At 41.9% G+C, this 14,576-nt stretch overlaps 1 protein-coding gene across 3 annotated transcripts in view; it reads left to right on the top strand.

Annotated features, from left to right (window-relative positions):
* The window catches only part of NUP214 (nucleoporin 214), a 101,489-nt gene that overhangs the window by 32,686 nt on the left and 54,227 nt on the right, over positions 1 to 14,576 (top strand). For all 3 annotated transcript variants that reach the window (XM_057720361.1, XM_057720360.1, XM_057720362.1), the window contains exons 19-24: positions 1,759 to 1,941; positions 2,617 to 2,702; positions 2,808 to 2,891; positions 10,572 to 10,832; positions 11,594 to 11,755; positions 13,908 to 14,007. In XM_057720361.1, coding sequence (XP_057576344.1) covers positions 1,759 to 1,941; positions 2,617 to 2,702; positions 2,808 to 2,891; positions 10,572 to 10,832; positions 11,594 to 11,755; positions 13,908 to 14,007 — 876 coding nt within the window. The remainder of the gene's footprint in view (positions 1 to 1,758; positions 1,942 to 2,616; positions 2,703 to 2,807; positions 2,892 to 10,571; positions 10,833 to 11,593; positions 11,756 to 13,907; positions 14,008 to 14,576) is intronic.

The following is a 14,576-nucleotide window of genomic DNA, read 5'->3' as shown; positions in this document are numbered from 1 at the left end:
TTTTTTGCCTTGTGATTTCCAGAAGGAATAGAATGCAGTACATTGTGAAAGCAGTAAGTGCCCACAAGAAATGTGAAAACCAGGTCAGCCTTCAAAATGCTAGATTTCTGAAAGACCTACACTTGATTAATGTGATTAGCCTTGTAAGGAAACAAACCAGGAAATGATCTATTTACTTGTTTACAAAGCTGTGGGGTCACAGACTTTTACGTGGGGCAGCCTGGGTGTTGTGTCAGGGGCAGGGCTAGAAAGTGTTTAAAATTCAGTAAACAGAATTTAATACATTGTATTGTACAGCGTGGAGAAAGGCTTTGTGCCCGACCTAAGGAATCTCAGCTTGGGGCATAGATACGGGAGGACAGTGGTGAAGAGTGTCCCGCAGACACTGGCGGGGGAGAGTCTGCAGTCTGGAGCACTTGTCCCCGTGGGCAGCTGGGCCGCTTTAGAGATTTCAGAGCACACTCCCCTGGTTCTGAATTCATGTTTCTCCCCAAGTAGAGAATGGCCTGCCCTGACAGCGAGAACATTCTCCTCTGCTTGACAGTTGGATTTCTCTTTGCTAATTAATAAGTTGGCTTTTTAAAAAGTGCACGATGGGGACTTCCCTGGCGGTCCAGTGGTGAAGGCTCTGAGCTTCCACTGCAGGGGGCATGGGTTTGATCCCTGGATGGGGAACTAAGATCCCACAAGCCACATGGCCAATAAAATAAAATAAAATAATAAAATTTTAAAAAATAATAAGTGCACGATGCTAACAGAGATTCCAGGCTTTGTTCTCCTTTAAACAACCCCATGGATTTTCTGCTTAACATGCTTTAAGTTCCCTTTCTGCAGAGTTCCGATTCTTAAATCTATACAATTTTCTAGCACTTCTCTGTTTTAGGCCCTTCTCTAAATATTACCTTGTGTCCTATACCCTACTGAAACGCCTTTTAAAAATTTACGTTGAACTAACTACCTTGTCACCAGAAAGAAAGGAACTGTTGTCCCTCTCTTCTTTTACTTCTTTCAGGTGGGTGACCCCCCCCCCCCCCCGCCGCTGCTAAATCATGTGCTGTCCCTCTCTTTCTTGACAGCACTCTTAAGAAATGACTGACTGACTCCCTAGACTTCCCTGAACCCCTTGGGGTTTTTCTTTTTATTTCATACAATTTACGTAGGGAAGAATACACATGTCCTAAGTATACAGCTGGATGAATTTCCGCCATCTCTGCCCTGGAGCCCATCTGAGGTTCTGTCTGGTTGCGCTGTCCTCTGCTGCGGGCCCTGTCCTGCACACCCTAAGCTGCTCTTTCCTCCTTCCGCTTTATCCTCATTAGGCTTGCATCCCCTTTTTATGTTCTAATTTCTTTTAAAAAAACTTTTTTAATATATATATTTTTTATATTTATTTATTTTGGCTGCACTGGGTCTTAGTTGTGGCACACGGGATCTTCGTTGGGGTATGTGGGATCTTTAGTTGTGGCATTTGGACTCCTTAGTTGTGGCGTGCTACCTCTTGGTTGCGGCATGCTTGCCAGATCTAGTTCCCCGACCAGGGATCAAGTCTGGGCTCCTGCATTGGGAGGTCAGAGTCTTACCCACTGGGCCACCAGGAAGTCCCTATGTTCTAGTAATTTCTTGAATTTCTTTCCCACTAGTGGTTCTCCATTTTATTTTTTTCACTGCTATAGTTGGAGTCTTTTTTTTTTCCTTCCAGTGGGAAGTTCCTTTACTTGAACCATTCACATTTAATTTTTTCCTCCTTGCTCTCAACAGGCGCCTGGTTGTGCCGGAGCGAGAGACACTGTTTAACACCCTAGCCAACAACCGGGAGATCATCAACCAGCAGAGGAAGAGGCTGAATCACCTGGTGGATAGTCTGCAGCAGCTCCGTCTTTATAACCAAACCTCCCAGTGGAGCCTTCCCTTGGATGTTCCCTCCCAGAGCAGCACTCACAGGTGTGCAGGAGAATCGGCCTGTTAATGCCACTCGCACTCAATAAGTGTGGTCAGATGAATGGATAAATATTCAGAGTGAGGTGGAGTCGTCTTAGAACGTGACTGTGCTGTCTTCCACCTGTGTGGTCCTGGTCAGATTTCCCACCCTCTCCGTCCTTTGTTCCTTTGCCAAAAAGTAGGGCTAGCAATACGCGTCTCGTGGAATTACTGGAGAGTTCAGCTAAGGCTTTAAAGCACCTAGTAGTGCACCTGACGAAACAGATGCTCAATAGATGACAGCAGATACTGTAGTCATAGTATTGTTTAATTGAAAATTAGCTGTCAGAATTAAGTTGACCAGCTTGTCTTGAAGCTCAGATTTATCATTTTGCAAGAGTGCGGAGATTTTAGACCCTGCAGTCAGACAGTTTACCTCTAAATGTGTAGATTTTAATCTCCCTTCCTGCTGGAGCCCCATGGGTGGTGTGTTGGCTGTGGGGGTGGGATAAAATATGGAGACTGTGATCTCTTTCCTTTTGGATTGATTTCATTGATTGGTCGGATTTTCCATTTCTGTATTGGGATGCTCTCATCTTTTGCCTTTATATTTAGGAGGATAATATACCACCACCACCACCTCCAACCCCTGATTTCTCAGGTCATAGTTGGTTCGTGTGTAACACTATCCTGTTTCAGTTTTGACAGTGAGCTTGAAAGCCTGCGCAATGCTTTGTTGAAAACGACCATAGAATCTCACACCAAACCCTTGCCCAGAGTACCAGGTAAATGCGTTCTTCCCAGTCTTTAAACTCTCTTGGTTCTCTTTCATCTACTGATATCTTGAAAACCGAGTCTTAAGCATTCATGGGTTCATGAATTTCTTGCAGCTAAACTGTCCCCTGTGAAACAGGCACAACTGAGAAACTTCCTGGCCAAGAGGAAGACCCCACCGGTGAGATCTACTGCTCCAGGTAGAGGAAACCGGGTCCTGAATTTTTGGGATAGACCATATAGTACATGCTGTGGGAGTAGGATAGGGTGTGTGTGTTTTCCTTTGGTTCTTAATGGGAGATAAAGTGTTCCCAGAATCTGTCATCCGTCTGCATATTGGGGTAAGAAGCAGCTATATGTAGTCAATGAAGCAGCTCAAGATAGTTATTTTTTTGGCTTTTACACTGTGTTTTCCGCAGCCCTTAGGTTCTGTGGCAGTGATTCCCAGGGGTTTTGGGGGAGGCTGAGCTGGCTTCAGGGGTCCTAGCCTCTGCTTTAGCTAGAGAAGCTTTACTTTTCTGATTTGTATGGGGTTTTGAGTAAGGCTGCATTTGAAAAAAAGACGTTCTAAGAAAGAAGAAAAAGCACTACAGATTAGGGAATGATGGCTAAAAACACTTGCTGAAAAGAAGCCATATAACTGATAAAAAAATATTTTGTCATGAAATTATCTATGTAATTACCTGAATTTTCTTTTTAAAAAATATTTGTTAAATACAACTTTAGGCATAATCCTGCTTTGCTTTAGTGCCTGTAACTGCTTTTTTCTTTGAAATTGTATTTTGAGTTGAAGTTGTTTTTTATACCAGCAACAGATGTGTTTTGGTAATTAGCTGAAGGAAATTTAATTTAATCTTACTGTACCATGATTTATTAATTTTTCTGTAATCATATAAACTAAATTAGGTAATAGTCACAGACAAGTGAATTTTTAATAACCTTCTTCCTTATCTAAAGAATACATTTTCTTGGGTATAGAATTGGAAAACTACAGAAAAATATAAAGAAGAAAAATTACTTTTATCCCTTAACCCAGATATGTCATTAATTATGTCATTTTGGTTTACTACCAAACTTTTTCTTTGCATATATAATTTGATTTTTTGAAAATGAGATTAGGACTATAACACTCACAGTTCTGTGTCCTAATTTTTTTAATTAAAAATTCACCAAGCACTACTACAAAACAGAAAATAAGTGTTGGTGAGGATGTGAACAGCTATGAACCCATATGTGCTGCTGGTAGGAATGTAAAATAGTGCAGTCATTGTGAACAACAGTTTGATGGTTCCTCAAAAAATTAAAAATAGGATTCCCCTATGATCCAGTAATTCACCTCTGGGTGTATGCCCGGAAGAATTGAAAACAGGGACTCAGATTCTGTACACTCGTGTTCAGAGCAGGATTGTTTATAATAGCTAAAGGTGTACACAAGCCAAATGTCCACTGACAGGTGAATGGATAAACAGTGGGTATGTACATACCTTAAAAAGAAAGGAAATTCTGGTACATGCTTCACAGTGGGTGAACCTTGAGAATGTTATGCTAAGGGAGGCGAGTCCGTCAAAAAAGACAAATACTTATGATTCTACTTATCTGAAGTACCGAGCGTAGTCATATTCAGAGACAAAGTAGAGCAGTGGTGTCAGGAGCCGAGGGGAAGCAGAATGGAGAATTGTTTAGTGGGCACAGAGTTCTAGTTTTACAAGATGAGAAGAATTCTGGAGGTGGGTGGTAGTGATGGTTACACAACAGTGTAAATGTACTTAATACCAGTGGAGTGTATGCTTAAAAATGGTTAAGATGGTAAATTTTATATGTATTTTACTACAATAAAATAATTGGAAACTTTTTAAAGTAAAAACTATCATGAGCCCTTCCCTTGCCTTCTGTTTGTAAATATTCCATGAGCATATATGCCTTATAATGACCATAATATTTCCTTGTATTAGAAGGCCATAATTTATATGTCCAATCTCTGTTGTTAAGTGTTAATCTTCCTGCCAAGCTTTTATTCAGAACATTCTTGTTCACAAACCTTTAACCACATCTCTGATTATATTTTTATTATAGATGCCTTAGAAGTGAGAGTTGTGTAATTTATATGATCATTCATTCAACAAAAATGATTGCCTGCTCGGTTCCAGACAGTGGTAAATAAGAGAGCTACAGTCTCTGACCACATGACACTTTAGATTAAGGGGGGAGTACAGACGTTAAGCAGATAACTGCTTGTTATACTTGTTTGACATTAGAATATATGCTGTGAAGAATAATTCAGAGCATGTAAACATTTTTAACTTTTAAAATTGTGAAATGTAACATATACAGAAAGTACACAAATCAGAAGTGTCTGTCTGCGTAGCCTCTACCCAGGTTAAGAAGCAGAACCTTGCCCGTGTCAACTCCCTAGGCCCCCTTTTGTGCACTCCCAACTCCCTGCTCCCCAAAGGTACCACTGTGTGGATGTATATGGTAGCATGTCTTTGCCTTTACTTTTTTCTTCTGACATTTAAATTTTTTATTTATTATTTTGAAAAATTTCAAATCCCCAGATACAAGAATAATACAGTAAGCACTCACCGCTTCACCCACATTGCCAGTCACGTTTGCCCCAGTGTTTCAGTTTTCTCCTCTCTCCCACACTTGCACATGTTATGATTGTTATTTTTGGTGAACTATTTGGAAATCAGTTGCCCACAGGACCCGTTACTCCTAAATATTTCGGTACGTGTCCTTTAAGAACAGGGGCGTTCTCTTACACAACAGTAAAACAGTGATGAGACTTCGGAAGTCCAGCATTGCTGGAACCCTGTTACCGTAGTGCAGCCCATGCTCGCTGTTTGCCAGCTGTCCCCCTTAGGTTCTGCACAGCCAAGCTTCTGAGAAGATCAGATCCTGTCCAGGATTGTACGTTGCATTAAGCCCTTGTTCTCTTTAGTCTCCTTACTTTTTTTCTTTTTGACAGTTTTACTACTTAAGCTTGCCTCCCCAAACACTATAATTTGGTTTTACCTGTTTTGGGGGCTTTGCATACTGCAGAAGTCTGTTTATTTATTCTCCGGATGGGTTTCTCGTATTTCACATTGGATTTCTAAGAGTCACCTGTGTTGTGCATGTAACTGTTTGTTTTTGTTGCTTCAGTGTATGAATATGCTGCATCTGTTTACCCCTTCTCCTCTTGGTGGACACTTGCTGCTTCCAGTTTTCAGCTATAACATAGCAGAATGTTGCTCTGAACATGCTGTGCTTGTCCCTTGGGGCACGTGTCTAGTCTTTAATGTGGTCACGTGGCTCCGAGTGGAGTTGTGTCTCGTGCTGTCCCTGTGCTCAGCTTCAGGTTCTGCGTGCGGTTCACCAGCGCGGTTGTAGCGAGTCACACTTGGTCGTCAGTGTGTGAATATTCCAGCTGTTCCACAGCCTGGCCAAGCTTGATATGGCCAGTCTTTTTCCTTTTAACTCTGCTGTGTCACCTTTTTATGTGTTTAATTACCATTTGGATATCTTCCTTGTGAAGTGCCTGATTAAACCCTTTGCTCATCTACCTATTGGATACTCTGTCCTACCAATAAAGTTTTTATCAGTTTTTGATACCAGCCTTTTGTTGGTTACATGAGTTTGTAGATATTCACTTTGTTGCCTTTTTAGTCTCTTCCTAAGAGACTGGCAAATAGAAGTTCTTAATTTTAAAACAGATTTTTCAGCCTTTTCTTTTACGGTTAGTTCCTGTGGTTCTATTGAAATCTTCCTCTACCTCTAGGTAAAAGGTATGTATGCACTTTTAATATTGTCTAGCAGTGTTTATGTTTTGCCTTTCAAATTTAGATCTGTCTACCTGGAATTGATTTTTTTCAAGCAACTTTTTTGAGGTGTAATTTGCAAATCACAAAATTCCCCTGTTGTAGGTGTATAGTTTTGATGATTGTGGTAAAGATACAGAATTGTATAACCATCTCCACATTCCATTTCCATCATTTAAGAAGTTGCCTCATGCTGTTTTTGTAATCAGTTCCTAGTCTACCCCCAGCAACCACTGATCTGTTTTCTTTCTCCATGGAACTGCCTTTTTAAGAAACTGCATATAAATGGAATCATATGTAGTCTTTTGGTTTGGCTTCTTTCACTTAGTGTAACTTTGAGGTTCACCCATGATGTGTATCGTGTGTCAGTTGTTCATTCCTCGTTATTGCTGAATGGTATTCTGTTGTGTGGGTAGACCATATTTTGTTTATACTATTTGGAATTGATTTTTGTGTATGATACGAAGTATGGCTCGCTTGTCATTTTGTTGTGTTTAGATATCTGATTGTCCCAACACTGTTGAGTGAAGACTCTTCCTCCCTGCTTGGTGGTCACCTTTGCTGTAAATCAGTTTTCCTTATACATGTAGGTCTGTGGATCTGTACTCTGATTATAAATCACTGCCACCACACTGCCTCAATTAACTAGTGCTAAAATAAGTCTCAATACTGTTTTTTTTCTAGATCCTAAAGGTATGCTGTTCAATATGATAGCCTATTCAAATTTAAATTACTAAAAATTAAAGTAAAAAATCCAAGTAATCCCATCAGCCACATTTCAAGTGCTCCGCGGGCACATGTAGTGGCTGCTGTCATGGGAAACACAGACATAGAACATTTCATCATCGCAGGAAGTCCTGCAGTCTAGAGTAGGGGTTGGCAAACTGTTTCTTAAAGAGCTGGATGGTAAATATTTTAGGCTTCTAGACTGTGGTTTCTAGTCAGCGCTGCCCTTGTGATAGGAAAGCAGCCGCAGACCGTGTGTAAACAGATGGGCATGCCTGTGCGCCAGTAAAACTTTATGAAAGCAAGCAGCTGGCTCGTGTAGTTTGCTGACCCATGATCTAGACTGTTTGGGCCCTTCTTGGTGCTTTCCGTTTCCGTATTAATATTGGAATTGTCTTATTAAATTCTACCGCCCTCAAAGAAAAGTTGAGATTTTGATTGGGATTGTATGGAATCTCTATATTGACTTGAAAGAATTGACATCTGTACAATGTTGATCTTTCGTTTCCTAGACATGGTGTATGTTTATTTGGGTCTTTAATTTTTCTAAATGTTTTCTGCTTGGAGGACATGCACATCTTTTGTTACATTTATTCCTGAGAGTTTGGTATTTTTGATGCTTTTATAATGATGCATATTCTTTCCTTAAATTTCACTTTGTGTTTTATTTTATGTTAGATGTAGTACATAGAAATGTACTAGATTTTTTGGTATGTTGACTGTATCCAGCATCTTGGCTAACCTCATTTATTCAAATAATATGTCTGTAGCTGTTTCTTGGACTTTGTGTGGAAACAATTATATCCTCCATAGGTATGAACACTTTTGTTTCTGCTTTTTATTTAATTTTCTTACCTTATTTAACTGGCTGGGACCTCCAATGCAGAGTCCAATAAAAGTGGTGAGTAGGCATCCTTGCCTTGATCCCAAAGGGAACACTTCTTGTAGTTCATCATAAGATGTGAGGTTTGCTGCGTCTGCTGAGATGATCATGATTTCTGTCCTTTACCCCTTTTCCTTCCTGTTAATGTGGCTTTCTGCCTGTCCTGATCTGAGCTAGCATTTAAGCAGAGTGAGATGCTTTAGGTTTCAGTGGGGCCCCCTTTCTAGTGCCAGGAAGGTAGCTGCATCCTTGATCACGAGAGGAAGCAGCAGGTGTCAGCTGTGGAGGCAGCATCCTTGGGACAGTGAGCATTCCAGCCTCCTGGCCTCTGCCAGTGAGCATGGCCATTGCATCTTTCCATTGGTGGGTCTCCCTCCTCCCAAATCCAATGAATGGCATCGGAAAGATGAAGGGAGGAAACTGAGAGCACCCCAGGTGGTATCAGACCTTGGGAGTTACTTATTTCCGTTTCTCTGTCCAGTTCCTGAAGGTGGTGAGTATGAGTCATCTTGTGTTGCCACTAACTCTCAGGAGATGGGATTTTAGAGAAATTAGAATAGTGTGGCCTTCAGAGAATGTGGGGTTTATATCGGTTTTCTGTGGGTGCCATGTAACAAATTATCACAAACATAGTGGCTTGTAACACCACCTGTTTAAGATCTCACGGGTGTGTGGGTCAGAAGTCCGCGCGCAGCAAGGCTCTGCTGAGTCCTTTGCTCAGGACTTATAGGCTAAAGTCAGCATTGGCTAGGCTGAGCTCTCATCTAACGGCCCTGGGAAAGATCCCACTTCTGACTTACTGGACTTGCTGGCAGAATTCAGTTCCTTGCAGCTGTCAGCTGTAGGACTGAGGTCCTTGTTTCCTTTGCTCCCAGCCCCCTTCATCTGCAGTCCAGCAATAGCACGTTCAGTGCTTCTGTGCCCTCCCGTTCTGCCACCTCTCTCTGCTTCCTCTTGTGCTTCATTTCTCTACCTTCAAGGGCTCTTGAGATTTTACACTGGGCCCACCTGGATCCAGGCTCACCTCTCTGTTTTAAGGTCAACTGATTAGTAGCCTTAATTGTGTCTGCAAAGTCCCTTTTGCCATGTAATATAACCACCTAACAGAACATAACCATGGGCATGGCACTGAGGGCAAAGGTCATGGGATCAAAATTCTGCCCAGCACAGCGTATTTTATATATAACAGAGTGTTGTTAGGAACATGGTCAGATACACGCCAGATTTGAATTCCGGCTCTGCCATTTACCAACTTCATGACCTTGGGCAAATTACTTAACCTTTCTAGGCATTAACCAAAAAGTCAGATAATAGCAATTTCTAGTTAGGTGCTTTGAGTAGCACCTGGCACCAGGTAGGTTCTCAGTAAATGTTAACTGCAGTTTTACTGGTGGTGCTGGTGGTTATGGATGGGCTTGCTAGGTGACCTTGCTGCACATTGGCTTGCATCAGAATGCTTTGGTGCAGTGCTGCCCCGTGGAATTTCCTGCAGTGGCGGTGATATTCTGAATCTGTGCTCTCTGATACAGCAGTTAACCTGTGGCTGTTGAGCACTTCAGATGGGACTGGTGCAACTTAGGATTCGAAATTTTCATTTATTTACTTTTCATTGTTTTTAATCTAAATAGCCACGCGTGGCTGATGGCTACCAAATTGGCACTACAGCCGAGCAGCAGCCGTAGCACACAGCGCTGGTTTTCAGTTGCATTTGTTTATGTTACACTTACATTAGGACAAATAAAATCTCCCAGAGTAATATCCCTGTAGGGCAAATAAGTCAGTAAATACTAGCAGTACCTTTAAATAACTTGAGGAGGAGAAAAGGCTATGTTCCTAGGTTGGTTTTTGGTTTTTTCCAATATGCAGACAGTAACATGACCTCTGAAATTCATGGTAGAAACTAACATGGCATAAAGCCTTACCTCATAATTTATGGAAGGAGAAAAACAGGGAAGGTGAGGAATGATTTCAGTGATATACTTTTTTAACCTAATTGTCTGATTCAAAAGAACGATTAGATTTATCTGGCAGTGTCTGAGACCCTCAGGACTGAGGACATGGTGTCTTTTCCGGTTTGCATTAGGCCTGTTCTTAGAAGTTTATAGTTGGAAAGCAGCAGCAGCAGTGTAACTGTTCACTCAGCTCTGGAAGCTTGTCTGTTGCTTTGCTGAGATGGTGTTATTTCCTGTGAACTTCCTGCTTTTACACCAGCAAAAAAATGCATCCCGTCTCTCACCTCACATTTTTTTGTTTAACAGTCAAAATGTTCTTGTCCTACACAGCTCTGTTTTGCAGAGCCCATTTGAGCAAAAACTATATTTGTTTACATTCAACAGCAACTGCTTCCACTTAAAATAAGTAATAATTAAGTCGATTTACAAAATGGATATTTCTCTAGTGACAGTGAAAATTTCATAGCTTTTGGACTTGCCTTGAGTTGTCTAAGTTGTGTTTTGTTTTGGGCTTTGTAGCCAGCCTGTCTCGGTCAGCCTTCCTGTCTCAGAAGTATTATGAAGACTTGGATGAAGTCAGCTCAACGTCATCCATTTCGCAGTCTCTGGAGAGTGAAGACACGCGGGCATCCTGTAAGGATGACGAGGCAGTGGTCCAGGTCCCCCGGCACGCGCCCGTGGTGCGAACGCCTTCCATCCAGCCCAGTCTCTTGACCCAGGCGACTCCTTTTGCTAAATCTCACCTGATTCATGGTTCGCCGGGTGTGATGGGAACTTCAAGTAAGTAATCAGTGAGACAGGAAATTATCTTTTTTCCCCTAAGAGACCTCTAACTCCCTAAGGAACTATAACTGAGTTTTATACTATCACACCCATAAGTTGTGGGTTCCAGCGCATTTCTGCTAATGTTCTAGAAATTGCAAGACAAATTCAGGAGGTGTGCTCCCCTTGAAAGGGGTTGGTAGAACACTGAGGAAGAGGAGAGCCTGCAGGGTTCACAGTTACCGCTTTCCTGTGGAGCACAGCTTGTGCCTCTCAGGTCCCGGCTCATTGCAGCCCCTCCCCTGTGACCATGCTGTGCCTCCGAGCTCCCCAGCCACAGTGCTCATTGTCTGTGTTGGCTCGCCGACGTGACCTGTGTCGTGCTGTCACACCTTCAGTTCAGAGCGTCAGGACTTTGTGTTGAAGTGACTTCTAAGAGGACAGAGCCGGGCCTGAAGTACTAGAATGGAGAGATTTTATGGGAGGAGAGCAGGACGTTGCTCTGTATGGGCATAAAAGTGATATCTTGCTCAATGTCAGAGGAGATGATCGTGTAAAAAGTATTTTCACTAATAGAAGTGGGCAGGCAGATTGCCTATAGCATCTTTGAAAGATGAAGGTGCCAGCCTGTCAGCTTGCCAGTATTTTCTGTGTTAATGCTTAAAAGGGTTTTTAATCTTAGCTTTTTCCCTGCAACCTCACATGGAGAATTTACCATTTTAATTTTTGTATATTCTTCTCTGACCCACTCTCTCACTTAATTTATTTTTTTCCCTTAGTGTCTACACCTGCTAGCAAAATTATTTCCCAAGGGGCTGATAGCACAATGCTTGCAACAAAAACCGTGAAGCATGGGGCCCCTGGCCCTTCCCACCCCATCTCCGCTCCCCAGGCAGCCGCTGCGGCAGCGCTGAGACGGCAGATGGCCAGTCAGGCGCCAGGTAAAGACACCTATGCAGGAGCTGATTGTGAGCTGTCTAAGCCCCAGGCCAGGACACAGGTGCCAAGAAACAGTGGGCTCTCTTTGCTGCCCTTCGGAAAAGAAGACCGATGTGATAGCTCTCTCGCCTTTTGCGGGAGAGAGTTCCAAGAGGGCAGAGACTCAGTTGGACTCTTTCCTTTTAGGGGGGCGGTATTAGATCTCCACATTCAGTTAAGTGGGAGATGAGTGGGGTTTTTTTGATGGAGTTATTAATCCCTACTTTTGAATTATGTCTGCTTTAAGCTCAAAATTAATGCTTGCAATTAGATCGCCTAATAACATTAGAGTTGTCTCATAGTGTTTTTAAAGATCCCAGCCACCCTTTGCAGTGGGTATAAGTGTGCCCATTTTGCTTTTGAGTGATGAAAGGTTTGGAGAGGTAAAGGTCACCCCACCTGTACGTAACAACACCCAGATGCAAGCCCTGTGTTCTTTGTATTATAGTACAGCTTTTTCTTAAGACTGCAAATTTAAGATGAAAACTTGACAGATGGAAACTCTAAGGAGCTAACCAGCTTGTGCATTTTGTCAGTGGTTTGTGGCTATTTGTAATTTTCTACATTAAGATTCTTAGGTGGTTCACCTCAGGACTTCAGTTATCACTGGTTACCAGTTTTACAAGCCAGTGGTTCTCAACCAGAGGCTATTTTGCCCCACCCGTCTCCCCGCCAACAGTTGGCAGTATTGCTGTTGCCAGGAATGCTGCAAAAAAAAAATCCTAAATGCATAAGACAACCCCACAACAAAGGATTATCCAGCTTCAGAATGTCAGTAGTGCCAAGGGTGAGAAACTCAGCTATAAATCAAGTATTTTTGTTTTAGCTGAATAAAATTATATTTTAGTTTCATAACTGCTTAGAACACATACCAATTTAGACTAAAATTTTAAAAGACTAAATTAAAAAGACAAGGTGGTTTGATGTAGACAAAAAAGAATTACCATTATACAATAATAAAAGATTTCTAGGAAAAGTTTAAATATTAAAGCCCTTATTAAGACATCTAAAATAGATATGAAAGAGCAAAAACAAGATACCTTTTTAGGGTACTTTTGAGCCTTCGGAAAAAATAAGAAACCTTTGATGTTTTAAAGATTGGTTGGACCAAGCAGAATCTTAGCCTTGTGCTGAACAGGCCCAAAAATCAAGCTCATTGGGTTGATTATTTATAAACTTCAAGTCTGCCGGGATTTGGGATTATTCCACTCTCAGCAGGAGGTGATGTGATCTCGTATCCTTCGGAAGCAAAAATGTCTAAGGTGTCGGCACCTTTGAGTGTGAAGGATGAAATATGTGCTGTTGTGGGCAAGATGCCTCTCTGAAGGAGGAAATGGAGTGAGCTGCCATGGACCTACCGTCCTACCTGGGCTACAGCTTTCAACTCTGCCCAAAATATAGTTGGAAGAGATTTAAGCACTTTGCTTAGGCCTTCTTAATAGTTCATCATAACATGTCATTGAGTCTTGGGCTACAGTTTTAAACTATAAGCCACAAAAAAAGAGACATGAAAGCTGATAAGCCTAAGATAGATAAGTAGGTGTCAAGTCAATCCCTGTTGCCATTCCTTAATTCAAGCCTCTTGGCCTCATCCTCCATTCTGACCAAAGCTCCCTTTTTCACATTATTCGTTGTGTCTGTCTCACTAAGGCATGAGCTTCTTTAGAGAAGGAATTATAAGACATTTGTTGTATTGCCAGCACCTAACAGAGTCCAGCAGTAACAAGCTCACGTGAAAGAGTGGTTGAAGAACGAATGCGTGATGGATGGCAGAAGCCCTCAGTCTGAACTCTGCTGACCCTCTAGCTCTTTCTGCCCTTTACCAGGACGAGCCAACAGTATGGCGGGTATCTCGGCTCTGCTCCATGAAAGCTGGCTAGTTAATTCCTTTTTCTAAACTAGCACATTTGATTATATTGCACAAAGCTTCATCGAATAACCTTTATGAATGGAGTAGGCCAGGTGTTCCATTGAACAGTGCTGCAGAGCTACCTACCTTTCCCTTGTATAATAAGTGTGCGTTCTGCTTGAGTTTGTGTCCTAGTTATTCATTATACCTGGCTAGAATTTTTGATTCTTTACTGCAGTTAATGTGCCTGTCTCTTCTTTAAATAGCTGTCAATACGTTGACTGAATCAACTTTGAAGAATGTCCCTCAGGTGGTAAACGTGCAGGAATTGAAGAACAATCCTTCAGCCACCTCTGCCGCGATGGGGTATGTGTGTTTTCAGTGTGTTTAAGTCACTAAGTTATTCTGTAATAGCGATAAACTGCCTGCAAGGGGCAGCATTGCGTTGTCACAGTGTGACTGTTTTTCCTGCAGAGCTTTAGGCTATGAGAGGGATGGAGTGGACAGCTAATCTTGGGTACACAACTGGGTTTTCAGGAAATTGTCCTCTTCAACTGGCAGTGACAGTTGCGCCATAAACCTTCAAAGGTCTTGGTGATATATACTCAGTATGCTGTTTGCCATGTGTAAGTCTACGTGTGATACACATTACGGTTATTAAATCAGGTGAGGTGTAGGGGTTGATTTTTGAATTTTTTTTTTTTTTTAATACTCTTGGGGCTCCTGAGTTGACACTTCAGCTCTAATGCAGACTATTGATTCTAAAAACCCAGTGATGATCTTGAGATTGACAGTCCTCCCTTCCTCTCTCCAGGCATTCCTATTCTTTCGAGTTTCTCATACCTTTTGTATGAAAAAACAATCTTTTTAAGAGGCAGCAGCTCAGCTTGGAGACTTCCAGTTTCTCTTCATGCCATATTTGAGGGCTGGGTCAT

This window comes from Hippopotamus amphibius, chromosome 2 (assembly GCF_030028045.1).
Source record: "Hippopotamus amphibius kiboko isolate mHipAmp2 chromosome 2, mHipAmp2.hap2, whole genome shotgun sequence".
In the NCBI taxonomy this organism is placed as follows: domain Eukaryota; kingdom Metazoa; phylum Chordata; class Mammalia; order Artiodactyla; family Hippopotamidae; genus Hippopotamus; species Hippopotamus amphibius.
Note: the sequence above shows the minus strand (reverse complement) of the source record. Positions and strands in the feature narration are given on the sequence as shown.